This window comes from Podarcis gaigeae (assembly GCF_964106915.1).
Source record: "Podarcis gaigeae genome assembly, chromosome: 1".
In the NCBI taxonomy this organism is placed as follows: Eukaryota; Metazoa; Chordata; class Lepidosauria; order Squamata; family Lacertidae; genus Podarcis; species Podarcis gaigeae.
This window is the reverse complement of record NC_139678.1, coordinates 108,058,817-108,086,559: the sequence shown is the minus strand read 5'-3', so window position 1 is coordinate 108,086,559 and position 27,743 is coordinate 108,058,817. Positions and strand designations below refer to the sequence as shown.

Sequence of the window (27,743 nt, the reverse complement as noted above, 5' to 3'; positions counted from 1 at the left end):
TAAAGTGGTGCTTCAGGTCAGTGGCGTAGCGTGGGTTGTCAGCACCCGGGGCAAGGCAAGTAATTTGCGCCCCCTAACCCTAACCCCCAGATGTTGCGCCCGGTGCGGCCGGGCCCCCCTGCACCCCCCACGCTACGCCACTGCTTCAGGTTAAGAACAGTTTCAGGTTAATTACGGACCTCCGGAACGAATTAAGTACTTAACCCGAGGTACCACTGTATAATCCCAGGGAATTAACAAATTCAGGGACCAAAAGTCTACCAAACAAGAAAGGTATTTGCAAGATGATAGAAGGGTCATCTTGGCAGGGAATTCCACATCCTGGGCATGGACAAAAAGAAAGTTATCTCCCACATCCAACCAGCTCCACCTCAGTTTCCAGTGTGACACAGAGAACAGCCTTGCTTGTTGGTCTTAATCAGCTGCCACATCACTATCCTCCCAATGGCAGTGTCACCAACACCTACAGGCACAGTGCAATGGTGGGGTGGGGGAGCAGCAATGTTGGGTCTGTGTGGGAGCACTGGCATGAGCATTGGATTGGCACTATTGGTACACCCCCCCCCCTCACAGCCTCAATGTCACTACTGACCTTCACCAACCCAGTGATGCTACCATTGGGAGGGCAGAACCTACCATGTCAGGCTCTCCTGACTATTATTAATAAATTATTGGCCATTTTGGCCAAGACCCTCAAGACTCCAATGATCCACTTTGGGTTATATTTTCCTTTACATTAGAGGCAGACAAACAAAGAAGTCTGGTGGTTTCATACTTTGTGCCTTGCATCCCCCACAGCCAAAGCAGATTAATATTTATTGCATTTATATCCCACTTTGTTCTCTTCAAGGAACTCAAGGTGGCCTACATGGGTCTCCACCTCCTCATTTAATCCCCACAACAACCCTGTGAGGCTGGATAGGCTGAGAGAGAGCGACTGGCCCAAGGTCACCCAGCGAGTTTCATGATCTAGTGGGGATCTGAACTCTAGTCTCCCAAGTTCTAGTCCAGCGCTCTAACCACTACACCACACTGGCTCTCCCAAGATTCTGTGTAAAAGGCACGGAATTCAGCCTTAGGCATGTTTAATTTGGTTTAGATTCCTGTGGTATTATTGAAGCTGTATATCTTTCTAATTCCTCAGCCTGTTATTGTTAAATGGACAAATAAAGCAGTTTGTTAGAATAATAGAATCATAGAGTTGGAAGAGGCCCCAATGTCACCTAATCCAACCCTCTGCAATGCAGGAATCTCAACACATGGTCCCCCATCCAATCTGAAACCATGCTGGACCTGGTGTAGCTTTGCAAATGTACTAGCAGTTTTATTGCTGCACCACTAGGAGGTGGCAACCTTAGTCCTGAAATGTATAATGGCTCACTATTGTTTCTTGTTGCTTTTCTTTGGCACCATGTAATGGTGTGTGGAGGGAGGCGGGTGGCACTGTGGGTTAAACCACAGAGCCTAGGACTTGCCGATCAGAAGGTCGGCGGTTTGAATCCCCACAACGGGGTGAGCTCCCGTTGCTCGATCCCTGCTCCTGCCAACCTAGCAGTTCGAAAACACATCAAAGTGCAAGTAGATAAATAGGTACCGCTCTGGCAGAAAGGTAAACGGCATTTCCGTGCACTGCTCTGGTTCGCCAGAAGTGGCTTAATCATGCTGGCCACATGACCCAGAAGCTGTACACCGGCTCCCTCGACCAAGAAAGCGAGATGAGTGCCACAACCCCAGAGTTGGCCACGACTGGACCAAATGGTCAGGGGTCCCTTTACCTTTACCTAATGGTGTGTGGGATTTAGTCATATAAAGTCTGCAAACAGTCAACAACCTATAGTAACAAGTCGTAAACCTTGCTTCCCCTCCTCAGAATTATTTCTGTGGACAACCATGCATGGTAGATAATTGGTCTTTGTTCTCCTACAAAGGGAGATGGTTCCCCAAGTGTCGAACTCCCAAGACCCTCAGAAGAGAACCAATTTCTACATGAGTGAGCCATTGCCATGATGATCTCAAATTCAGTAGAGGTTTCTTGACTAACTCCAGCAATGGGGCGTAAGTTGTGGTGGCCTGTGTTATGGGAAATAGCCAGCTCTTTGAATAATCACTTAAGTGGAAAGAGAGTCATACGGTGATACCAATCAAAAGTGCAATATGAACATCCTAGATCATCTATCTTTTATCAGTAGGGTTGTATCAGTAGGGAACTCTGAGTCTTGGCTGTTTGTGTCTTCTCTTAATAAATTCATAGAATGCAATAGGCCAGTAGCACCTCTATCTGCCAGCTACCCATTTTCTAAATTGGAGGAGGAAACCTGAGCCTTCCTCCTCTGGCTAACGTTCTGTACTGTGTGGGATTTTTGAAATCCTAAAGGAAGAGCACAACTTTGGGAAACTCCCAGAAAATGATGTCACCAAGGGGGCTTCATTTGGCTGCTGGACTATTTACAAAGCATGGTGATTAATCTAGCTGTGCCCAGTTGGCCAGATTTGTAATACTCTAGTCGTCATAATTCCCTCTAATCACAAACTCCTTGGTTGAGTGCCTATCCATTTAAAAACAAAACAAAAAACTTAGAGAGTATTACATAATCAGCAGTGGCCTGAGAATGCAGAAGTGAGTAACTTTAATATTTAAATGGGAATGATATTTTAGAGGAGAGAAGTCAGGAACATGTGAGCTTACAGAATATTAATAGCCAATAGAGAGGGGGGAGTGGATAAAAATGAATCTATAGCAGGGCTTGTGGCAGAGCCACAGAACCACAGAGCCCCCCTCCCAGCAACAGGGCAGAGTTTGGACTTTCAAATTTCAGTGGTGCTCTGTGCTAGGCCAAAATTTGGCACCCTCTTGCCTCTCAGCTCCCATCCTGTTCAATTCACTACATCATAGTTGCAATGGCCTGCAGTGCCCCCTAGGCTCAGTGCCCAGTGTGGTGGACCTAAATCCACCTCTGGCAGCAATGGCCTAGCTACTGCTTACCAAAGCAAGGCTGGGGTGAGGCAGGGCAGCAGGGAGACCAGAGCCACTGATGGGACTGCCAGATTGGCGGCAGAAGTCCCACCAGTGCTGCTGTGTGGGCTTGCCACTGTCCTGCGCCTCTTTACCCCTGTCCCATCTAGGTAGGCGGCCATGACTCTGGTGTCAAGAGGGTGGCTCTGCCCCACCACATGCTTCACTATTGAAAGAAACCAGAAGTCAGGCAGGCTGTGTGACTCTACCAGTTATACTTTTGGCTGACATTGGCTGGAGATGCAAAATGCTTTTGTGCCAGCTGAAAAGAGCAGCAACTGCAGACATCAACGGAGGGCAGAGGGAACTGGCCTGCTCAGTCCCCTAGAGCTTGTCCTGGCCATGAAGGTTGGAGATGCTTTTCTCATTCCCAGAACTGTGTGGCCCCTGCTATATTGTGTGAAAATACTCAGGTTTTGAGCTGGCAACCCTTGCTTAGCAAAATGCAGCTTAAAAAAATAAAAAGGGCAATATTCAAACTTAATAAATAAAAAGTAATAAGTAATAATAATGTCTGGGTAGCAATAGTAGCAGGCATTCAAAATAATACAGCAAAGGACACTCACCTAATATTAACAGGCAGGTAGTATATATTTGTATGGAAGTGAGAGCTGGACCATAAAGAAGGCTGATCGCCGAAGAATTGATGCTTTTGAATTATGGTGCTATAGGAGACTCTTGAAACTCCCATGGGCTGCAAGAAGATCAAACCTATCCATTCTAAAGGAAATCAGCCCTGAGTGCTCACTGGAAGGACAGATCCTGAAGCTGAAGTTCCAATACTTTGACCACCTCAGGAGAAGAAAAGACTCCCTGGAAAAGACCCTGATGTTGGGAAAGATTGAGGGCACAAGGAGAAGGGGACGACAGAGGACGAAATGGTTGGACAGTGTTCTAGAAGCTACTAACATGAATTTGACCAAACTGCAGAAGGCAGTGGAAGACAGAAGTGCCTGGTGTGCTCTGGTCCATGGAGTCATGAAGAGTCGGACACGACTAAACAACAACAACAAAGTATATATTTGCACAGCATGGAAGGTCAAAGGGAGGAGGGGGGATGTTCAGAATCAAAGATGTCCTTTAACCCTTCTCCATATTGGAAATGTAAGGTCCCATTCATGGCTGGCTGCAGTGCCAGATTTATGTACAGTGGTACCTCAGGTTACAGACGCTTCAGGTTACAGACTCCCTTAACCCAGAAATAGTACCTTGGGTTAATAACTTTGCTTCAGGATGAGAACAGAAATCGTGCAGCAGTGGGAGGCCCCATTAGCTGAAGTGGTACCTCAGGTTAAGAACAGTTTCAGGTTAAAGATGGACCTCCAGAACAAATTAAGTTCTTAATCTGAGGTACCTCTGTACAGTATATGAAAACTGGTGCTATTAACAGTAACCCTTCTAGTTGGTTAATGGCAACAAAATATCTGTGAAAGGAAGAGGAGCAGGTTTGCTCAAGTGTGTTGCAAGTATACTCTTTGTAATGAAGTGAGCAGTAGTTGCTCAAATTAACGAATAAGAAAGTTTTGAGAATTAATCTATTGAGAAGGGGGTTGTAAGAAAAACACTGGGGCCTTGTATCTGGAGGACAATCTCCTCCTTTATTTCCACACTGTGGCTGCAGTGAGCTGCAGTCAGGAGAGCTATGATATTCAGGTGAGGGTCATATGCCTTGTCAATCCCAGCAGGTATATAACAGGAAGACTGTGTTTGTTGGCTGTAGTTTACTTCTTAATATGCATTTTAAAACTGTCTTTTTAATGACAACATAAAATGGATTCTAAAAGTGCCACAGTGTCAGGTAATCATGATCATATTATTTACACTTCCCAGGCAATATAATTTTAAGAATAACATTACAACTTCATTTTCCTAAGAAATAATGCTTATTCCACAAAATGTTTGCAAAGTTCAGCTATTGCAAAAGTTTTTCAGTGTTAATTTTATGCATTTTAAAAAATCACCATGGTATTTAACAATAACGTCTTAGGTCCTTTAGAGGAGAAATTGTGAATTGCAGAATTTTAAATACCCGTCATCATCCTTGGCTTCACTCAGTTTTATTTATAACACTCTTCCATTTTCTTCTAGTTGTGAGGGTGGGGGATGGGGAGGGGCCTCACAAGCAGAGTAGCCGAGGGCCTCTCTTCATCTAAATCTGGCCCTGGCTGGCTGGACCCATGAGCAGAGGCATTCCTCTTAAGTCCTGCCCTGCCACACCATGCAGGTCCCACGTCTCTCTCTCCCAAACAGCCTAGTCCCCAGCACCACTTCCAAGAGTTAATTCCGGTTGTATAATATACCTATCCTGACTATCAGAAGAACATCCATTCTGTCCTTGACAAGAGAGAATAATCCACATTCAAATTAAAGTTCGTCCCTGCAGCTACAAATAGCTCAACTGAAAACAGCAGTGCAGTGCCTGTTTATGCACTTTCCAGCACAAATGACCTCACCTCCTTAGCTCCTTGGACCACAAATCCTGCATCCCATTAACTGGGAGTGAGCCCCACGGAACTCCATGGGAGTTACTTCTGAATAAACATGGCAGTGTTTCTCTTCTGAAATTAAAATGAAGCACCGGTTTTACAGTGCTGATGAAACTGACTTTTTTCAGGGCTTGAGCAACAGTCTTCTGGAACTGGAAGTGATGGTATTCTTGGAGCCATAAAACTGTCCATTAAAAAAACCCACACCTTTCATTCACACACACACACACAACTGGGTCGTGAATCTTTTATTTTGTAAACTGTCTTGTGATCTTCAGATGAAGGATGGTATAGAAATTTAAGGAAGAAGAAGAAGAAGAAGAAGAAGAAGAAGAAGAAGAAGAAGAAGAAGAAGAACAACAACAACAACAACAACAACAACAACAACAACGAGAAGAAATCTGAAGTCTTTCTTCATGTGTCCCTTCTAAGAGAGGTCTAGAGGGTGGCAACATAAGAATGGGCCTTTTCTGTGGTGGCTCCCCACTTATGGAATGCTCTCCCCAGGGAGGCTCACCTGGCACCTTTGTACATATCATTAGGTGCCGGATGAATACATTCCTCTGCACCCAAGCCTTTGGCTAATTAAACACTCTATGGCCGTTTAAACTGTTTGTAGGGTTTATTGTTTTGTTTGTTGTTATGTTGTTAATTTTGTGTTTTTATACTGTGATCCTTGGATGGAGGGTGTTATATTATTAATAAAAATAAAAGTAAAGTAAATTAAGTGGTCTGCTGCATCTAATGTGATCTTCAGCCTCTCTTCCCCACGCCCTTTCTTTCTCTCTGCCTCTTTCAGCACCGCCTAGACCTGGAATAGTGCCCTGAGCTCCGGTAGAAACGGCTTCCAATTTATTCCAGGCAGAATGCAGACCTCGGCTGCCAAATCCGCTGGAGAAGGCAGAACAACAACTAACAAAAGCAACACCTGAGAAAGGCCTTGCGGGAGTAAGGAAACACCTGCGGGTATTGCCAAAGGACAGGTGGAAAGCGGGAGGCGGCTGGCTCAGGAGCGTTGCGCTTAGTACTGCCATTAGTAGCGAGCTCTTCTCTCTCTGTCTCTCTCCCCAGGAGAGTTTGAACTGGACAGGGCGCTCTGTTCTGTGACAGTCTGACGATTTCCTCTTCCCGGCACCGCCTTTTGTGTTAGATCGCCTACAAGGGGTCCTCGGCGTCACACTGTGTGGCGGCTGCTGAGCCGGCCTTCCTCTGTGTGTGTTAGTTCAAGAAGCCTTAATGGGAGCCAGCAAATCATTGCCGCCTCCCTGGGGGCCTCTCTCCTGAGTTATTACTGCGGGGGGAAAGCTGTGATTGGGCCGGGAGCGTGGAAGAGAGGGCGGAGAAGTCGCCCCGGCTTCCCGAGTAGGTTGAGTTCAGCTCGAGAGCGCTTGAGAGGCTGCTTTTGCTTGAGCTTCAGCTTCAGCACCACGGACAGCGCCCAGCTGCTCCTGGCGCATTTTGCATTGGGCAACAGGGCTGTTTGCACTACCCGGGCTGGGAAACTGACGCGATGGCGCTCGACGGGGGGCGTGGTGGACCAGTGCCCTGTAGCTCCCTCTCCTCCAGACACTTTTATCACCCTCGCCTCAAGCTCTCGGCCAGGGAGAAAGCAAGCGAGCAAGCCAGCAAGCAAGGATTGGAGCGGGGCCTTCTGTTTCCAATCCGAATTAGTGGTTGGGAATGCAAAGCCAGTGGGGTGGACGCAGCGCTCAGATTAATCTACACCAAGCGACAGGGGTCATATAGACTGCGTGTGTGTGTGTGTGTGTGTGTGTGACGCCAACGAAACTAGCCTCTCGCCCCCTCTCCCGGCCCTGAGTGACACCATGCAGTGTCTCTCTCCAAGGTGATGCAACCCGAATAATAGCTGAGAAGAGACATAAAGGGGCCGTCGGGATATTAAGAGCAAGTCCCACTTCAGTACTGCGGGCGGCGGCGGCGGCTTGTGCTTGGCTATAAAGAAGGAAAATTCCCTCGTTGTGGGAGAGGTTGCCTCCCACGCATCCGCCTGCTCGTTTGCTCTCTCCGCCTTCGTCACTCTGCTTGCTTTTTTTTTTTTTTTTTAAAAAAGCTTCCTTTCACCAACATCTCCCTCCCCTTAAGGCTCCTGGAATCCTAGAGTTGGAAGGGGTCACGAGGGTCACCTAGTCCAACCCCATCTTTTGTCCAACTGGGGCTCGAACCCACCACCCTTAGATTAGGAGTCTCATGGTTTGTCGATGGAGCGATCAGGAGCTCTTGCTTTAACCTCTTGATTCTCTTATGCCGATTTCGTGCACCCACACGGGATGGGGGTGAGAGAGGCTGCGTTCTTCTTAAGCCATAGGCAAGATGTTTTTTCCCCCGAAACAGATATTTGTTTTGTTTATTTACACCTATGAAACAGAATCCTGTAGGTGACATGCCGCAATGGAGTCCACCAAAATTAGAAAATAAGCAAATAAAGCAGAAACTTCTGTAAATAAACAAAAGTTCATTCATTTATTACATCTACTGAATTTTCATGCCCTCTTTCTCCAAGAAACTTAAGGCTTTGTTGCCCACTTCTTCATTTAATCCCCACAACAAGGTAGGTTAGACTGAGAGGCAGTGACTTGCCCAAGGTCACCCAAGTGGGGATTTGAACCCTGGTTGCCCAGGTCCTAGTCCAGCACTCTAACCACTGCACCACATTGGTAGCAGCATGCATGTGTGCACACACACACAAGCAAACACACTAATCCCCTATGGGTTAAACTGGGGGCGCTGTGGGTAAAAACCTCAGCGCCTAGGGCTTGCCGATCGAAAGGTCGGCGGTTTGAATCCCCGCGGCGGGGTGCGCTCCCGTTGCTCAGTCCCAGCGCCTGCCAACCTAGCAGTTCGAAAGCACCCCCAGGTGCAAGTAGATAAATAGGGACCGCTTACTGGCGGGAAGGTAAACGGCGTTTCCGTGTGCTGCGCTGGCTCGCCAGATGCAGCTTTGTCACGCTGGCCACGTGACCTGGAAGTGTCTCCGGACAGCGCTGGCCCCCGGCCTCTTAAGTGAGATGGGCGCACAACCCTAGAGTCTGTCAGGACTGGCCCGTACGGGCAGGGGTACCTTTACCTTTACTACTCAAGTACTGTCCGAATTTAGAATAAAAATAATAACCAATATCATCTTTAAGATACATGGCTACAATCCTAACCCTACTTACCTGGAAGTAAGCTCCCCTGAAATCAATAAGACTTACTTCTGAGTAGACATGGTTAGGATTGTGCTGTTATATCACAAATGTTAAAAGAGGTTAAGCAGCCTGGATGAACAATGTTTTTGTGTGACACCAAAAAGATGTGACTTTAGCTGCCAGGAGGGTTTCCCTAGGGAGAGCATTCAACAGCTGGGGACCACCACTGTTTATTTAACACAATTGGGAGAAGCCTAGAGCATCCTTCTGCCTCTGTCTGATGAATTATCTATGGGAGATGATGGATGTTTCTTCCTCCTCCTTATTCTTGGCAGAATTATACACCCTTTCCCTATTGTCTGATCTGCACCCAGATCCTCCTGTTCTGCACCTGCCTAGTGCCCTTGCAGGCTCTTCAGTCAGGTAAATACAACCAAATACAGTTATTTTTGCTGCCTGGGGAAGAAGAAGAAGAAGAAGAAGAAGAAGAAGAAGAAGAAGAAGAAGAAGAAGAAGAAGAAGAAGAAGAAGAAGATATCTCTCCCACAACCAATTTAAAAACATGTTAAAGCTTACACCCCTGAATAGAGAGGAAGCATTGCCCAGTGAGAGGAGTACTGGGCACTGATTTGTGTGTCCAATGCTTAAGCATCTGTTCTACCGCTACCTTGAATATACTGCATGAAGTCGCCTATTCCCCGTTTGTAAACTGATGATTGCACAGCTCTTTGGTGAAGGGGAGAATGGGGAAGTGTGTGCTTCTGTCCAAAACCCAGCAAAAGCTGGCATCCACTAAGGCGTGAGCTTCGCTGAACACAGTAAGACTTGCTTCTCATGAGTAGGCATGTTTAGGATTATGTTCATGGCTGCAGTACTATGTGCATTGACACTAAAGGCATCCTCGCTGAACATAGTAGGAATTGCTTCTACTTCACCTTCACGTGACAGCACCTTTTAGACCTGACTTCATCAACTGAAGTCTCCCTGTCCACCTATTTACCCCAGCTGCAGGATCAACATTATTCTTTAGCTATGCTCTGCTGTTAAGCATTTCCTCCAACCAATTCCCAGCTACTAATTACATAAGGCCTAATGGCCACAGAATGATAGCTAGATAGCATGGTGAGATTTGGTTTTTTTAAAAAATGGTGCTCTTGCAAAGTGTTGTTCACAAGGTTGCAAACTATGAGTTTGCCTGGTGTACATTGTACTTCTGAGCGCAGGCAGTCTACTAGCCTGTGTAGACATTGCATTCTTTTTCTTGGCTTATAAGGGCGGAGGGAGTGTTTTAGCTGGTAGACAAGCTGGAGACAATTAGGTTTACAGTAAAGGGAAATGTAAGCAAGTAACTTCAGTTTAACTGTAGTGTAAGGTGAAAAGAAAGGCAGGAGCTACTACAATCCTATGCACACTTACCTGAGAATAAGGCTGCACTCCCATACATAAGGAAATAATTTTCATTGAACCCAATAAGACTTATTTCTGTGGGGTTACACTATAAATCTCATTGAAATCTCTCTTGCTACAAAGAAAATATGACTAGGTTATTAGTCAATGGGTCAGTTGACTACCACCCATGGATAGGATGAGGCTAAATGCTGTTAAAATAAAGGAGGCCAGGGTGGAGGCATCTCCAGTGGTGACTGGTAGGACAGAAGGCACGGAGGCCAACAGTAGGTGGAGCTAGAGCCAAAGACAGACAGGGTCAGCTAATTCTAGGTTTGCTCCTTTCCTCCTCCCTGCTGACACTGACAGTAGGAAGTCGATAGCCAGTGTCGCCCGCTTGCTTGTATTTAAATCCGAAGGCAAGTAGGTGGCAGATCGATCGGTGGGGCACTGCCCCATCTGCCCTAGTGGACCAGCCTCCACAGGCGACAAACCCAAATGGCACACAGCAGTTTGCGGTAAACGCGCTGTCCGTTTTCCTTTGGTGGGAAAAGCTGCCCATCTCGCCCGCTTGAAGTAAACGGATTGCAAAGTCTTGCAGAGCAAGACTGCGCTCCCCCCCTCAAATCCACCAAGGTTCTGCCTCGCAGGATCCTGACTCAGGATTGGATTGGCACCGTGTAACCATAACCTTTGGACTAAGAGAGCACCCAGAACAAATCTCACCGGGATCATGACTCTCCCTGGGTGGTGGAGCAACAACAGCTGAGGCGGTAAAAACCAGAGCCTTGCCTTAACTGCCACCGAACAGTAGATGAGCTTCATGCTCGGCGAAGCCTTTTGCCTTCATCCAAAAATGAGCAAGGCACTTCTGGGGGTGGGGTACCGAGCGCTGCGCTTTGCACGTGCTCTACGGCAGCTGCTCCTCCCCTTTTCCACACGTTTGAGAACATAGACTCTCCCCCCCCCCATCCTTCCTGGCTAGGCAAAGTCGAGCTGTCTAGAAGGACTCCCTCACCTAAGACAGAGAGGCACTTTAGACATAGCACACAGCTTTGTCTTTTATTGGGGATCCCCCGGCCCAGATATGGCTAGACTAAAGCTCCCCTCATTCCTTTGGGGCTGACCGGAGGGAGCGGCCATATTTGGAAGGCCACCCACCCCGCACCCACCCACCCACTCCCCTAGCTGCTGTGGCCTGGGCTCGCCCTAAGTGGTCGTTCAACGTGAGAGAGGAGCCAAACTCTGCCTATGCTCCCGAGTAGTATCTCGTACTCGTAGTCTTCCCCACACGTCCAAGTCGACCCGTGTGGGGAGGCGGAGGAGTGTGGGTGCATAGGAGCCAACTCCTAGGGCCGAGGTCCCTTTGCCCCTCTCCAATACAACACCCACCTGCAATTCAAATGGGGTGTGAGCAATTCAAATGCAGGGCGTGACTCCCCCCCCCCATATATTATTCAAGTCGGCCCCCTTGGGTGTGTGGGTCGCCTTGTAAGACGAAGCGTGAGGCATCGGTTTCCCTTTCTCTCTCCTCCGCCTGACTTGTGCCTCTCCGCGTTGTCTCCGCTGCGTTTGGGGTGTGTGTTGGAGGGGAGGGAGAGGGGACGTGGCTGCCTCTTGTGTAGCCGATCCCTACCGGAGCCGTGTGTGCGCGCGTGCGGTCGCTCGCGTGTCTGAGCGCGCTCTCGTCGCCCGGGAGAGATTTATTGGCTGGCTCCTGCTGAAGCACGCTTGAGTAACCCGAGCTGCTGCGAGCCGCTCCGGAGCTGCCCGCAGGCGGCTCGGCGGGGACGCGTCACCACACTCACTCTCGCCGCTCTGAGCCCCGCTCGACGCCGCGCCGGAGCGACCCAGGCAGCCTCTGCTGTTCCTTGCAAAAGGGCGAGGAGGTTGAAGGGCTGGGCTCGGCAAGGAGGAGCAGAAGCGAGGCGGAGAGAGAGAGAGACGCGCCCCGGCGCACCTCCATCGCCTAGGCGAGTCGCCCTCGTCGCCGCGCTGCGCCTCGACGCGCCCCTGGCCGCCTCCCTGCCCACTACATCCATCCCGACCCAGAACGGGTCAGGTTCGTCCCGAGGCGCAAGACGAGCATGGAGCTGAGTCCGGGAGGGCAAGCGGCGGCGCGCTGCTGAGCTAAGCGAGCGGCGAGCTGCCCCCGCAGCCCGAAGGGACGATGCTTTCTCGCAAAGGCTAGCTCGAGAGCCAGGCGCCCAGCGAGCGAAGCGCACCCGGGAAACGGAGCGAGCGAAAGCCGCCGCCGCCGAGGAGTCCTCGCCGCCGCGCCTGGGCTGGGGGAAGGCGACGCGCGAGGGGCACCATGCCTGTTCGCCGAGGTCATGTGGCACCACAGAACACCTTCTTGGGGACCATCATCCGCAAATTCGAAGGGCAGAGTAAGTTCTCCGCCAGCCTTGGCGTTTCTTGCGCAAGGGGGAATGGGGAAAGGGGGCTGGGTTGGTTGGGGGGGGGGGTCCTAGGGCAAGCAGGCGAAGTTGAACCAAAGGCTGTCGGACGGGAAAAGTCTGAGCTGGAACCCAGAACAGGTCTCAGGGTGGCTTCCCTTCGCTTCCCATCCTTCCTATCTGGTCCCGAAACATTTCGCTTAAACTCTCAGCTTGTCATGCAGTGAACTCTTTACCATAACTATATATACCTGCCTGTCCGCCTTGGGACCAATCAAAGTGAGTCAGAAGTGAAATCTCCCATTTTCTCCATCGGGAGTGGGGTTTGAAGTAGATTGGGAGGTCCTGGGAAATGCCAGCAGAGAGAACTAGCTCAGGGGCAGAGCATCTGCTCTGCATGCATGCGGAAGATGCCAGGTTCAATCCCTGGCATCTCCAGGTGGGGTGAGGTTCCCCTCCTGCTTAAAACCCTGGACAGCAGCTGCCAGTCTAGATTAGTGGTCTGATTCTGTTCAAAGCAGTTTCCTATACCCCCAAACAACATGCACCTTCCCACCTTGACCCTACTGCCCAGAGGCTCCTTGGTTAGCATTTGTTTATGGAAAAGTTTCCAGCAGGAGGATTCGGAAGGTTTTTCCAGAGGAAACTTTAACTGCAATGGATTTGGATTTCTGCCTGACCTGTAGGACCTTTCCCTAATTTCAACAGCAGATTGTGAAATAGGTGCAGTGGACTGCCTTGCCTGCAGTGACACTCTGAGCATGTTTACTCGGAAGTAAACCTCATATAGATTTAGAAGAAGCTTAGTTCCTAGTAAATGCGCTTGAGGTTGCAGCCTTAGAGTGCAATCCTATGCAGGATTTACTCAGGAGTAAGCCTCATTGTGTTCAGTGGCACTCACTCTCAGTTAAGTGTGCATCGGATTGCAGCCTTTATCTTTTGGATGCAGGCAATGATTTTAAGAAGATACTGTAATGCCTGGTCTGGTTTGGTTCTCTAATACTGTGAACACCACACACTGAAACAATACGTTGGATGCATGCACATTCCCTTAAATACGTAGTAAAATTAAAATACGTTGAAGGATATTTTAGGAGTAACATGCATTTGCTGCAAATCTGTCTCATTGTAATAGACTCATAGCTCACAATAAAGGTCAGATCCTGCAGCCCTCTGAGATGTAAGTAGCCCATTAAAGTCAGTGGATTTATTTATCGCTGCCAGGGTGTGCATAATGAGACCATTGAGTGACAGGAGCTGCAGTTGCCACAAAGAAAGCTTGTATAAATAATCAGGCACCCCATCTGGGATGAGCTGTAAATTACAGGTATCTGACAGAATGTGCAAAGGGTTGAGAGTAACCTATTATATAGGGTGTATTGCAGCCTTTTCAGATTTCCCATCATGCTTCCAGGTGTAAACATTAGGACAATGGCATGTTGTGTTGCTCACGGGGGTAAATCATTCACATTTCTTCCATGTGATAGTTTTGATGCAGCTTGGGAGGGAAGTCAGGTGAGCGACTGAATCATGTCTTGGTTCATATTGTGAAGACAGATGCAACTTCAAAGCTGCGCTTGCCATTAAAAATAGAAGCTTCAGCAAAAAAATAAATAAATAAAAAGCACAAAAGAGCAGCCAATGTCATTTTGGTAGAGAGAACCCTTGAATGAGTGTTTCAAGAGAAATGCCTGAGTAGTGTACATTGTTACACTCGGACTGTATAAGAATGATTGAGGTTATCATTTTCTCTCCTGGTGATCTAGAAGTGTGACTGGTTGCACACTTAAAGTTGCAGTCTTGTAATCACATACTCTGGAGTGACATCCATTGAGTTCAAAGGGTCTTGATTCCGAGTGCATGCTTCGGATCACACTCTAAGCCTGTCAACTGCACTGGGTCTGAAACAAACTGAAAATCAGTTGGAGCAAGAGAACTTACTTCTTGGTCAGCTGCTCCTGAATGGAGTGTATGCGCTGTTCTTTGCAACTTAACCCTGCAATTTGGCATCATTTTACAGAGCAATAATTGTGGCATAATTTTGTACAGCAATCAGCGTGTATGGGAAGGCATCCATTTAAGCTGCCAGTGCTGTGCAGGAGAGTACTGGGAGGCCAGTGGTGGCCCAAGCAGGAAGAGGGAAATACTGTAGTTTTCCTTCTTGCTTTACATTGCTATTGCACTGTAACATCTCACAATGAATCAAGTAAAAATCAAGCTTGTATACTTGTCTGGTTATGTGACAAGTAAGAATTGTCTCCAGGTGAGACCCTGAATCGAAAAGAGACCTCTCCCTGAGATGCTGGAGAGTGCCTACCAGTCAGAGTGGACACTTAGGAGCTAGAATCAGTGATTCTCAAACTTGGGTCTCCAGCTGTTTTTGGACTACAACTCTCATCATCCCTAGGAAGCAAGATCAGTGGTCAGGGATGATGGGAATTGTAGTCTGGAAACAGTTGGAGACCCACGTTTGCGCAACACTAAGGAAGATGGACAAATAGATAAGGCAGCTTCCAAGAATCGAGTCCTATTCTCTACTGACCAGTGTGGAAGCTTTTGCAAACTGAATAGACTGTTCACTCTCTTTTAAAGTTTTGTTTCTCAATGCTCTCCAGATTACTAATGTAACTGATGACTAACATAACCAACAAGGTGGCAAAAAAGCTAATGGAGTTGTTGTTTTTAATGCACCAGTTATTTTTTGTGGAATTATTTGCAGTGGTGTTAAATTATTAGTAAAACCTCCCTATTCCACTTTTCCTGTTGACCTGTCTGTACCTAGGATTTAATTAAACCTGGAGTTTGCTTCACAATCCCAAACTTTCGGGACCCTTGGGCACCACAGACACAAACGCATATAAACCCCACAACCCATTCTGTTGACTACTCCTTTTAAGCCTAGTTTCAGAAAGGGACAGGCCCTGTTGGTGCTTGGGAAGGCCTCTGTTGGCACCACATTGGCAACCCCTATTACGAGTCCTATTATGAAGCCTATTTCCTAAGCTTTGGCAAGCAACCCCATCTAAAATTTACTCCCTTCCCTCCAGGCTACTTGGATATCCATCCTAGCCAGCCTTCCCTTGTTGGACATTTTCAGCACAACAAAAGCTACGGGGGTCATATTTGTATTTGCTGATAAGTTTTGCAATAAAGGTTCCTGGATCAAATCCCACAGCAATCCAGGTGACTTTGGATTTAATTCATCTACTTTTTATTTATTTATTTTTTAAGACCTCTGGTACATTTGTGTAGTGTTGAATATCTACTGAAGTTCGCTATACTGTAGCAGTCAGATGCAGAAATATCTCCTGACAGGCAGCTGTGAGGTTTTATGAAATGTTGCACAATTACTGAAAAATGCATTACTTTTTTATTGCAGATAAAAAATTCATCATTGCTAATGCTAGAGTGCAGAACTGTGCTATCATCTACTGCAATGATGGGTTCTGTGAGATGACTGGATTCTCCAGACCAGACGTCATGCAGAAACCATGCACCTGTGACTTTCTTCATGGACCAGAGACCAAAAGGCATCACATTGCCCAAATTGCTCAGGCTTTGCTTGGGTCAGAGGAGAGAAAAGTGGAAGTCACCTATTATCATAAAGATGGTAAAGTAGTATCAATTTATTTTTTTAAATGTCTTTGACAAATTGGCTTCCTTTGGAACTGGTTTTGAAAGATGGCTTCTTTGATACTACAGGTCAGAGTTTTGTTAGGAGTCAGTCAACATAAGATATGCTATGTTGTGTGAAACCTGCATTTATACAAAGGCAGCTAAAATAAAAGTACAGTAAATACAATGGGCCAGTTACAGATAGGTAGCCGTGTTGGTCTGCCATAGTCAAAACAAAAAAAATTTCCTTCCAGTAGCACCTTAAAGACCAACTAAGTCAGTTCTTGGTATGAGCTTTCGTGTATCTGAAGAAGTGTGCATGCACACGAAAGCTCATACCAAGAACTGACTTAGTTGGTCTTTAAGGTGCTACTGGAAGGATTTTTTTTTTGTTTTTACAATGGGCCAGTCATCCAAATAATGCAAGACCACATTAAGAAAACTTTTGATAGTGGCTTACCTATACAATGCACCAGCCCAAACCTAAAACTGTTTGCCTCAACCCTAGTGGAGCTGCGCTTCTTTCATATGCAATGAAACAAGGTTGTTATTATAAGGGCATTTAATCTGAGGTATCATGCTCCACTCCAATCAGTGCAAGCTGCTTCTGTTTACATGTCCTCAGGATTGGTGTGTGAGCAGGGTTTGTTTGGAATTTGCATAAAAGTGATGTAAGGTAGTTGTTTCAAATGGTAATTTTCAAATTCCCCCTCCAGTTTCCATTCCAGGAAGTGATTTCTTTTTTTAAAGAATAGAAATAACTCTTGACCAGGGGAATCAAGTGTTTGCATGATTTAGATTTTTTTTCACCTCCAGGTGTTAGTATATGTTAGGCAGTCGCCATCTGTAGGAACAACTGCTGAATTTTGAATGCATTTTTATCTCTTTTGGCAAAAAACATTTTTTTGTCATGATCACCATCATAATCATTTTATTTCAGATTGTACAAAAGAGTTTAGAATTCATATCTAATTCACCTGTATAATATGTTTTTATTAATTGCCCTTGAATTCATTCATGAAATTTATCAATATTGTCTCATTTTATGGATAGGAAACTAAATCTATGAGATTGGTGAGTGACTTACTCAAAATCAATGTGGTGTCTACATTCAAACAAGGAATTATGTGTGCTTGAAGCTAATGAAAACACTGGGCTTATGTATATGTGCTGAATAGTGACTAATGATGAGATTTGAGGTCATTTCGGGATGACCTGTTTATTGAGCATCCATCCTGATTTATTTATACAAAGTTTGCAGGGAGACTAGGTGACGTTGGCTATTTATGGAGCATTACCGGTAGTTCTGATTTGTTTGTGGGGAGGTTAAATGATTTTGCCACAAGGAAATGCTATCCCTCACTTTCCAGTGCATCATATTCCTTATCACAAAAAGTTTGATTGGGAGGGTAGAGGATCAGGCATGCTGCCCTGGAACTCCTAACCAAATAATATTTAATTGCGCAACCTGAATTTCCAGGTTTGTGATTGAATCCTAGAAGAAAATAGCTGCAGCCTGAAAGTGTTTCCTAGTTTCAGATCTACCGACAGAAATATCCTTACCAATGTACCCGAAAGCAGAATTAGAATGAAAGCAATGCTATTGTTGATCATATAATCTCTGACAGTCATGTAACCTGTGGTGTCCGTTTTTTGTTGTGTTGCCCTCGCGAGTGACGCCGCTGTTTAATGAAGGAAAGGAGATTCCGTGCTGAGAGTGTTGATCTGTATGGATTGTTTCACATCATGGAAAAAAACATGCTCAGGCATACGCTTAGGTTAAAAGGGGCACCTGACTGAATAAGCTACTCAGCAGTCAAAGTAAAGAGCAGTCGAGTCTTGCCCTGAAACAATCAGCTTTAAACAAACACCCTGTCATACTGCTACAAATACTGAGTAATTACTCTGGCGAGAGTTTTAAAAGGAGAAAAATGGATGGGGGAGAAGGCTCTACCTGTTTCAGATGGAGGACAGTTTGGCAATTGTTTTTAGAAAGAAAGATTACAGGCTGACTGAAATATACTTGACATAATTAGTCCTGGCATGAACTAAGAACAATACAGCATTATGCTTTTGATGGGGGGGGGGGGTGCAAGGAAAATAAGCATGCATGTTCATTTGTCATGATGCAGCCTGATAAGGGAATGGCGATGCTAATTATTTCCGAAGGTTTAAATTAGTTTTCTTTTCTGATTATTCAGCATTATAAGTCAGACATTAAACAAATCCGAATAATGCATAAGCCTGTTGTACTCTATTTTTGTTTGCACTGTGTACATGTATTCAAAGGGGAAATGCAAAGTAATCTCGTATATTCAAATTTGGAGCTTTAATTAGCTTTGGAGGCCTGCCAGCCTGCTGTTTACATTCATTTGAGAACTGCAATGATAGAGGAGAATCAGGCTTTAAAGCAACAGTGACACATGTGGCTCTTTGCTTCTTCTCGTTGGCATTGCCAAACTGGCATTTGGGTACACGGATGGTGGGTAGAGTTACTCCTGTTGGTGCTAAGAGTATAATATGGAACCCTTAAAAAAACCAAAACAACAGCTCTGGATTCGATTCCATTCTGAATGTTCAAAGAAAATGTTTCTGTTGATCCAAAGGCTGTGGCTTTCAGCGGGTGCAAATGTTGCTTACTAATTTGTTTTAGCATACTTGAAATCTTGCCCTTCTTCCAGGCTTCTCATAGCAGCTTATATAAAAGTTGCCCAACATTTATTCTCACAACAACCCTGTGATGTAGGTTAGACCAAGATATAAGTCACGCCTCCTCCAAATAAGATCCAGTACAAACCTAAGCATGCTAATTCAGAAGTCAGTCCCCTAGATTCAATGGATTTTACTCTGTGGTAAGTGTGTTTACAATAGTAGCTTTGAACTAATAGAATGGCCATTTCCTTTGTAGTAGTGTCCCGGTAGCAATAAATAGAAACCATGGCAGTAGCTGCAGCAGCTCCAGTTATGTGTTTTGTTATGCACATAAGCATGCCATTGATTTCAATGGGATGTGCATATTTATAGAACTGCAGCAGCTATGTTTCACCCTGTGAACCTTTGGGATGAGCATTGATGCTTACTTTCTCTATGCTTAAGATGTTGGCAGGTAACTATCAGCTGACATTCAGAAGTAAGACCCATTGAGCCAGGTGGAACTTACTCTCAGGTAAGTGTTACAGGATGGCAGTCTAAATTTCAAACTTTCTGAAAGCTGCTCCCCAGAGAGGCTTGCCTGGTGCCATCATTACATGTGTTTAGAAGCCAGGTGAAAACATTCCTCTCTACCCAGGCCTATGGCTATTAAATAATCTACAGCCTGTAAAAGTCTGAGGGAGAGGACTGTTATTACGATGACTATTTTATTATCAGGCTTTCTGTCAGTATGCTTTTTATTATGTTTTTATCACTGATGTTCTGTAATGTGTTTTCAATGTTGTATACCACTCTGGGGTCTTTTGATAAAGGGTGGTATATAAATTGAATTAATAATAATAATCAACAGTGCTATTTTTCTGGAAACAGAGGTGCCAGAACTTACCACCTTGTTCTCTTAAAATGGCAAACACGCCCACCTGAGGGGTGCCAGAACTGAGTTCCGGGTAGAATAAAAGCCCTGAAACAAACAAACAACCCCCCGCAAAACCCCCACTACCCCCAGTCTCTCAGTTTGGCAGGCCTGAAGTGTCCCTGGGTTAATTGCTTCACCTGAAGTTGGATTTTTCATGAACCAATCAGCAAGTCATCAGTCACTGGGATTTAGGAAGCTGCCTTAAACTCATTTAGACCATTGGTCCATCTCACTCAATATTTGACGAGATTTGACGCTGGGGAGGAGGAACTGATCCTGTTGCTGAGGAACAGAGTCCAGAGCAACAGAGTCCAGCGTAGGAGCAGCCCAGACCCCCCCCCCAAAAAGGAGCGGCCCAGAACCCCTCCAAAGGCTACTGTCAAGTCTGAGCCAAAGAGTGAGCTATCCTCACCCACAGGTCCAGCTGTAAGGTTCAAAAGACGCAGCAGGTCAGAGGGGGAGTTTTCAGAGGGGGTACCAGAACTCACGCTGAGGAGATCAACTCGAGCCACGAAGGGAAAACTGCCTGACAGGTTTGAAGCCACAAGTGTGTGGGTTGGTGTGGCTCAGTGTGAACCTGAAGCCTTTGAGGATGTTCAGAAACTGCCTCAGGAAGAAGCCAGCAAATGGCATGAGGTGATGCAGAAGGAGATGAACCATCCTCTGCTACCAAAGCAGATACGGATAAAAGACAGTTGGAACCACAAAAGCTTGAACCTCATGGTCCAAGAACGAACAGTCTACCCTGACTGGCAGCAGTTCTCGAGGGCTCTGGACTGGGCTCTTCCCCAGTCCTGGCTGGTGATGCTGGTGACTGAACTAGGGATTTTCTGCATGTAAAGCAGATGCTACCCCTCTGAGCTATAGCCCCTTTCAAATAAAATGTCGTCAATTGCTGCATTCCTAACACATTCAAGAATTACCAAAGTTAACATCTCTACCTGTCAGTAAATGGCTCTCAGCTTCCTGGGATGTTCCAGCATTATAAGAAGCAATTTCCATGAGAAGCAGGAAGAAGAAAGGAGATTTTAATAGGAGGGTTTAATGTTGGCCAAGCCACAAGCAATTGATCGAATTAAACTGACGCAGAGTAACACTTCTACGGTCCATGTAAAATCACTGTGGAGAGTTATGCATATACCCTGTGGGAAAAGGAGGCTCGCATTACAGAACCCTGCTTAAACTGTATCTATATCATTTTTGTAGTTCCCTCCCCTTTTTTCTAATAGAACCATTTGTCTAAAGTTCAAAGCCTATATGTATATTTCATTCCATGCCATGAGCTAATCCTTTATGGGAAATTAGTAAAATAACCAAGGTGGTGGGGCATAATCAAAAAGGAGCACTTGAAAAACAGGCCAAACTTTGATGTATAAAAATACTTTTTTAAAAAAGAAAAGAAGTGATTACATACACCTCAATGGAACAGCTCAATAATCTGCATTCCCTTTGACTGCAGTCACTCTGCTCAGCTTAGGAAAAGTGTGTGTCTTAAATTACCAAGGTATATGAAAATCATATAACCAATTGTGCCTAAATAAAGTGTTTTCCAAAGTTGCCCAATAGGCATTAGTAGCTATTAAAATTCAGAGTAACAGGGAACAATGTTCCTCCTCATCTGCTTCATAACATCCGTTCTACAATCGGTTTATCTTTAGTGACTGATCTGATTAGGTATCTTTGGAGGGGAGATACTGTTTATGCAGTATATCAATATTTTTGTTTTAATAAAGTTATTTGCCATGGAGATGTGTGACAGCTCTTTCTCTGAGGACTCCCATTTCTCTCTTTAAGCCATTATTGCATAAATCATACTTGACAGCTGTAAAATATTGCTTGGGGTGATAAAGCTGTACAGCTTTGACATGAAAACGATAATTGTGAGGGGATTGAGGGTGGGGGGTTGTGTATTTAAATCAAGAAGTGCTGTATCCTGTCAGCCCTTTTCATGTGTGATGGGTGTGCTGTAAGATGATGAAAGTCAGAGGTACCTAAGTGTAGACATCCTATGAAGTCTGATTATTGACAGGAGAGTGAAGATGCTCAATGCTGCTGCGTAACCGGAGAGATTTTGTGGAGGAGGAATACAAGGGCAGGACGTGGCGGTGACAGATAACATGACAGCCGGAAAGAATTACTTCTGACAGTTCTTTTGATATTCCAAAGAGCGAAATAGTATTGGCACCATCTTTTGTTGAATTGTGCAACACGGAGGGTTGATCTGATAAACAACAGAATTTTGATTCCCAGAATCACTGAAGTTTCTAATCAATAGTTTAAAGGGCAAGGGGGGGAAATGAATTTTTATACTCAACAGCACATTGTGTTTATCATTTGTACAATGCATCTTACTCAGCCTTATGAGGCTGAGTCAGTAATATGTTCTTATGGGCGATGGCAAGGTCCAGTGGCGATAAGCAAACAAAGAGAGAATGCCTAGGAGCAGACCATTGATCCATGTAGCTCAGTACTGTCTCCACTGACGGACAGCTTCTCTCTGGAGTTTCAGGCAGGGGTCTTCCTTAGCTGGAGATGCCAGGGATTGAACCTGGGACTCTTGGCATGCAAAGTGTATGCTCTGCCAATGAGCTAGGTTTCATAACAAACAGGGAGAGGAAGAGCAGGATGGCTGGAATGTGGTGGCACAGAGAGAAAGAGAGGAGTTTGCAATCCTGCTAATTCTCCAGCTCTACCGATCATCAGAGACGGCTCCTAAGTGACTTTCCTTGTAAGACAACAGCTCTTTATGGGGGGGGGGGGGGAGAAAACCCTGACAGCGATCCTCCTGTATTTCAGGCAGAGTGCTTTCAGTCCTACCTGGTAATGCTAGGGATAGAATGTGGCCCCTTCTGCACACTTGAAGGACAACAACTACTACTAAGCTACAGGCTTCTCTGTGACATGTGGGCCTACATGAACCCTTGATCTGACCCACCAAGGCAAGTCTTAGGTCCTGAGTTTACATTTAAGGAAGTGTGGCTGAATGGTAGAGACTCACCCGCAAGGCCACGTCTTCAGTCCATGTAGTGAGTGAGGACTGAAATCCAGATGTCCTTTTTGAGGCATTATAGCCTCTTTGCTATACTGGCTCCTATTGATGATGATGACATATTTATGTATATCTCACCTTTTCCCCTGATGGGGACACAGGCTTACACATAAAAATGAGAACCTCTAAAAACATATAAAAAAACAATTGTTAGAAGTAAAATTGTATACATCTATGAAATATATTTAAACCATACAAATAATTGCAATATAAACAGCAAGGCCCCACCCCTTTCATTAAAAGCAGTCAGTTCCCCAAAGCCTACTGGAAGAAGAAGGTCTTCACCTGCCAGTGGAAGGACAACAATGAGGGAGCAAGACTAACTTCTCTATGAATGGAGTTCCAAAGTCTGGGAGCAGCTACAAAAAAGGCCCTATTTTTCCTTAAAGTATATATAAGTTGCCTCTCTGCCCAAAGGCACCTGACAACAATAAATGCCAGTAATTCCTTGTCCTATGCCAGGAGTGGGGAACCCTAGACTCTGGGGTGAAATGGAACCCTCCAGGCCTGCCTATCTAACCCTTGGAATGCCCTTCCTCAGCCCTGCTTGGATCCAAAAAGTGTTTTTGCCAGGCTGGGATGTGTCCTTTAACTCTGCTCGTTTCTCTTGGTTGAATGGCTCAAGCATAGAACTCTGTGTGTGTTTGTAAAATGTAGTTTCCAATACAAAAGTAAAATTTAGAGGGGTTTATTTTTGCCTTTGGCCGTGCCTACCATAAGGTGTGTGACCCTGGGAAGGTTTCCAAGAAAAGGATATGGTCCTTCTTGGGAGGGGGGATTCCCCCCCTCACATGTCATAGTCTAAAAGACTGTCAGAACCAGAGTTGTTGTTGTTGTTTTAAAAAAGCCACGTGTTTTATTGCATTCTGAAGCACCCAGTGAAAAAAATTCCTAGAGTGGAAACCAGAATTCCACACAGCACCTGCTCCCCACCCCTGCTCAGAATAGTATTTAGAACCCTCGATTTACAAAGGTTTATCTCCCACATTAAAGCTACCTTGGCGAAGTGCAACACAGCCTTTTCAGTTTAGCCTGTCGCACCTATTTGCCATGGGTGTTCTGAGTGACGTTTTATCAGTCAAGCTCACTGCCCAGGTTAATAGCCTGTAACAAAGCTCCATCTCAAAAACCGCTAAAGTAATGACAGAGCACGAGTCACAGAGGTGAAAGTTAGCAATTGCTATTGTACAGTCTGCCGTCTCATTAGTCACGCCTTTTGTTAGAAGATCAGGTGAACATTGCTGCCGCTGACCTCCTGCACGGTGGCACCGAGGTGTTATCCAAAAACCCAGGTTCCTCCAAAGAACAAGAGAGGGCCATCTTCTTAGCTCCAAACCTTGTGTGTGACTTTTATTGCCAGCATGAAGCACAATCGACTGAAAGTTTCTTCTGCAGTCAGAGGAGGACACTACCTAACTACCCTTAGTCTGCCCTCAGGCCACACCTGCCTGCTTTCTTTCTTACAACCAGGCAGAGGGTGGCTCTGACTGACATAGGCTTTGGCTCCACCTACTGTTAACCTCCCTGCCTTCCACCCTCATAGTCGCATTGAGCACCGGCCACCTCTGCCTGCAGTAGACCTACATCGCAGTAGATGATGGTAGCTGCTTAGGAGCACTGCCAAGCCCTCCTTTAGTTCCCGCACATTTCAAGCAAGTGGGAAAAATAGTCAGCAAACCCTGCCCATTTTTTATATTCACAATGCCATGCGGAAATATCTAAGTCATGTATCTCACAGAGACATGATGCTCCAAGTTATCTGCACATATACAAAAACTTAGGGACTATGCAGAAAGGGCAAAACTTACCAGGAAAAAAAAAATCAAGATAACAAACTTTTTTATAAAATAATGGAAATGGTTTATTGAATATTTACAAACAAATTGTAAATAGATAGGAACATTGGCAAAATTATTGTAATAACCTACAGTTTTGTAAGAGTATATAATTAAAGTAGATGAATAAAAGAATGAGTTAAGGTAATTTAGAATATGCATGAAATGATAAAAATAAAATTAAGGAACCGCAGAAAGAGGAGGAAGGAAGTTGAGTTTTGAAATGTTACAATGACTGTAAAATTATTGAAATGGATGTAACTGAAAATCATAAATATATATATATATTAAAATGCTCCAAATTATTCTTCCCTATCTGAGCTCAATGTCTGCCGGTCTCCTGTTGCCTAGAATGTGGACAGATGAACCTTCTTCACTGCAGAGCAAGGATGAGGAACCTGTGGCCCTCCAGTTGTTGTTGGACTGCAACTCCTGTCACCCCTGAGCCTTGGCTGTGCTGGCTTTGGCTGATGGAAATCACAGTTCAATCACATCTGAAGGCCACACATGTTGCCCATCTCTAGCGTAAATCTTGCAACATGTTTCACAAAGCTGGGTCTGCCTTGTACAGCATACAAGGTGGAAACATTTGCCTCCTGATTCACTTGTCACCAGGATCTTGGCATCCTAAACTTTAGATACTCTGTTTGGAGGGCTTTCTGGCCCAAGGCCAGTTAAAAGATCAACAGAAGGAAGAGCAGTGGAGGCCTCAAAGTGGCCCATCAACTGATAGTAGCACACACCTGAATTGAGCAGGCACACGGGTACCCCCAGAGGCGGATTTTTGGCAGCACCAGTGGTGAGGTTACACTGGGTGCACAGCCAAGGAGGGCACCTTCTTAAAGCCTAGTAGGCAGTAGCCTGGCTTCAGGAGAAACGTGTGCTGGCTCTGACAGGGTCCTAGAGAACTCCATCCTCCTTCCCCAAGCTGGACAAGCACTAACCGGGCTTTGGGAAGAAGTTAAGAGGGCTCTAGGATCCTGCCAGAGCCTCACACCTCTTTCTCAAAGCCTGGCTTAAGCTGGCACTGTAAGGGTTGCAAGGGGAGGGTGTCAAACACCCTTACACAGTGCAGCATATAACCAAGGTCTACTCCTGTCTCCCCGTTACACTCTTCTCTACTATGGGGAGAGGTATTGCATTTATATTTAAATTAGAGTATTCACCTCCAACTTTGCATCAGAGAGATCAATCAGCTTCTCTAGTGCAAAATAATACCTTTGTTTTATAGCCTATATGCATTCTTCAATTAAGTATAACAGAGTCCTGGCTGACTTAGCCGAATTGCAGTGATGGTTCCAGGACACTTATCAGTCGCTTCGCAAGTTGATTATCTGTGTGCACCCTATAACAACATGTCAAGTAATTGATTGTTTCTACAGCTACTGTTGGAAAAACAATATTTCGTATACAAAACTCACGATCAGAAAGTGTTCAGCAGAGGCCTACACTTTCAATATTGTCTGTAGATTTTATTTAATACCAAGAATAGATCTGTTTGTTTCTCCTTCTTCTTTGCCCCATTTTTTAATCACCCACTTCACTGAAAAGCTCTTAAATGTCATGAAAGTAGGTCTTTTCCATCCTTGTAAAATGTCTGCTTTGTTTTCCAACAGTGATTACTAATAGCTATGAAAAGTCTTACACAGATGAGACACCAGCAGTTTTCACACTGAGACAATGTAAATGCTCTTACATGTGCTAAAGGAGTTCTAGGTAGGCACTGTTTTGCAAACATCTTGTTCTGTATCTATTTCCAATGCCATCATGTAATTTTGAACTGCAAAACAATTATGGCTAATAAGACTTTAATTAACTCTGAGCACTTTATTATGAGTGCATCATATCTGCAATGAAGCAGTCTTGCTTCAGAGGCTAATTATCAGTGGAGTGATTTTATTTCCCTATATTTTAGTCAGAAAGTGGAAGAAAGTCCCTTACCCAATTGCAGGAGACAAGTTGCTAACATCATTCCGACTTGCTAATAATAGTATTCTGCAACTTGACAAATGTCACACTCTCTTTCTTACCTCTATAACAAATGCTAAGATTTGAAGCTGGGGGGGGTTGCACCCTGTATTTATGGAGACAGGAAAAAATGAAGCCATGAGTGATATAGCTGTACCAGCACCCTGAGCTTATGGATGTGCTTTGTGCAGCTCAGATCTCAGTTCTGTTACTTTCATCTTTCCATTCTTTGTCTGAGGAACTCGAAACAGCTTACATATGGCTACCCAAAGCAACAAAGAGTCTCGTGGCACCTCAGAGATTATCAGTGCAATCCCCAAGCATATCTACTCAGATGCAAATCAGATGGAATACAGTGAGGCCTCTTCTAAGTAAGTGTGGGTACGATAGCCATACTATAAATTTATTGTGGTTTAAGCTTTTGAGGACCAGAACTCACATCATCATATAGTGGTGCCTCGGGAATCTTTTTTTTTTTTGTTCTTACAAAAAGCTAGCAAGATGTAAGATGTAAATTGTCGAACTGTTTCTGTTTAGTAGCTACTAGCTGCCAGCTATCAAATATATCTGCACTTATGTCTAAGCAAGCACAATCAGTCAGCAAACTACTCTTTAGCCCCGAGAGGAGGCCATATTACAGACCCTCCAAGCGTTCCTATTTTCCAGGGAGAAATATTAGAGGGTATTGAGTTATCCAACTCTTGAGCCATCTGAAGGCAGCCCTGTATAGGGAAGTTCTTTAAACAATGTTTAATGTTTTATTATATTTTTATATATGTTGGAAGCCACCCAGAGGGGCTGGGGCAATCCAGTCAGATGTGTGAGGTATAAATAGTTGTTGTTGTTGTCCGATTTAGAACATCCCTATTTTCATCGGAGAAATGTTGGAGAGTATGGTATTAGCCTTTAGGCTTGCAACAATATGGCTCCTTCAGAATGCTTAAATGTTATCCACTCTGTCATGCTTCAGTTTGTGAGTGGAAACTCATCTGCTCGAAGCTCTATGAAAATTGTATCGGACCACAAGACCATGCAGAGACCAACCAATTCAGGCAGCAAATCAGTCACAGAGTGCCCACACATCCTGCTTAACACAGCCTTCTGTTTGAAGTGCTGCCTGATCCAAGCCTGATTTTAGTGAAAAGAGCTAGAAGAAGGGAAAGTCTTGATGCTGTCTTGAAATTGCCCTTCAGGACTTAGCACCTGGACAGCAGACACCTGGTCACGCTATTCTTCACTACAGTGAACTGCCAGTCAGCATAGACAATACTAAGCTGG

The 27,743-nt window shown here is 45.2% G+C and overlaps 1 protein-coding gene across 12 annotated transcripts in view; it reads left to right on the top strand.

Annotated features, from left to right (window-relative positions):
- The first annotated feature begins 11,681 nt into the window (after window positions 1-11,681).
- Window positions 11,682-27,743, top strand: part of KCNH7 (potassium voltage-gated channel subfamily H member 7) — a 264,759-nt gene continuing 248,697 nt past the window's right edge. For 7 of the 12 annotated variants that reach the window (XM_083704656.1, XM_083704663.1, XM_083704661.1 and 4 more), the window contains exons 1-2: window positions 11,682-12,421; window positions 15,810-16,040. In XM_083704656.1, the coding sequence (XP_083560782.1) occupies window positions 12,346-12,421; window positions 15,810-16,040 (307 nt within the window). In that variant the 5' untranslated portion in view covers window positions 11,682-12,345. The remainder of the gene's footprint in view (window positions 12,422-15,809; window positions 16,041-27,743) is intronic. The other 5 variants (XM_083704658.1, XM_083704657.1, XM_083704664.1 and 2 more) reach the window with 1 other exon arrangement.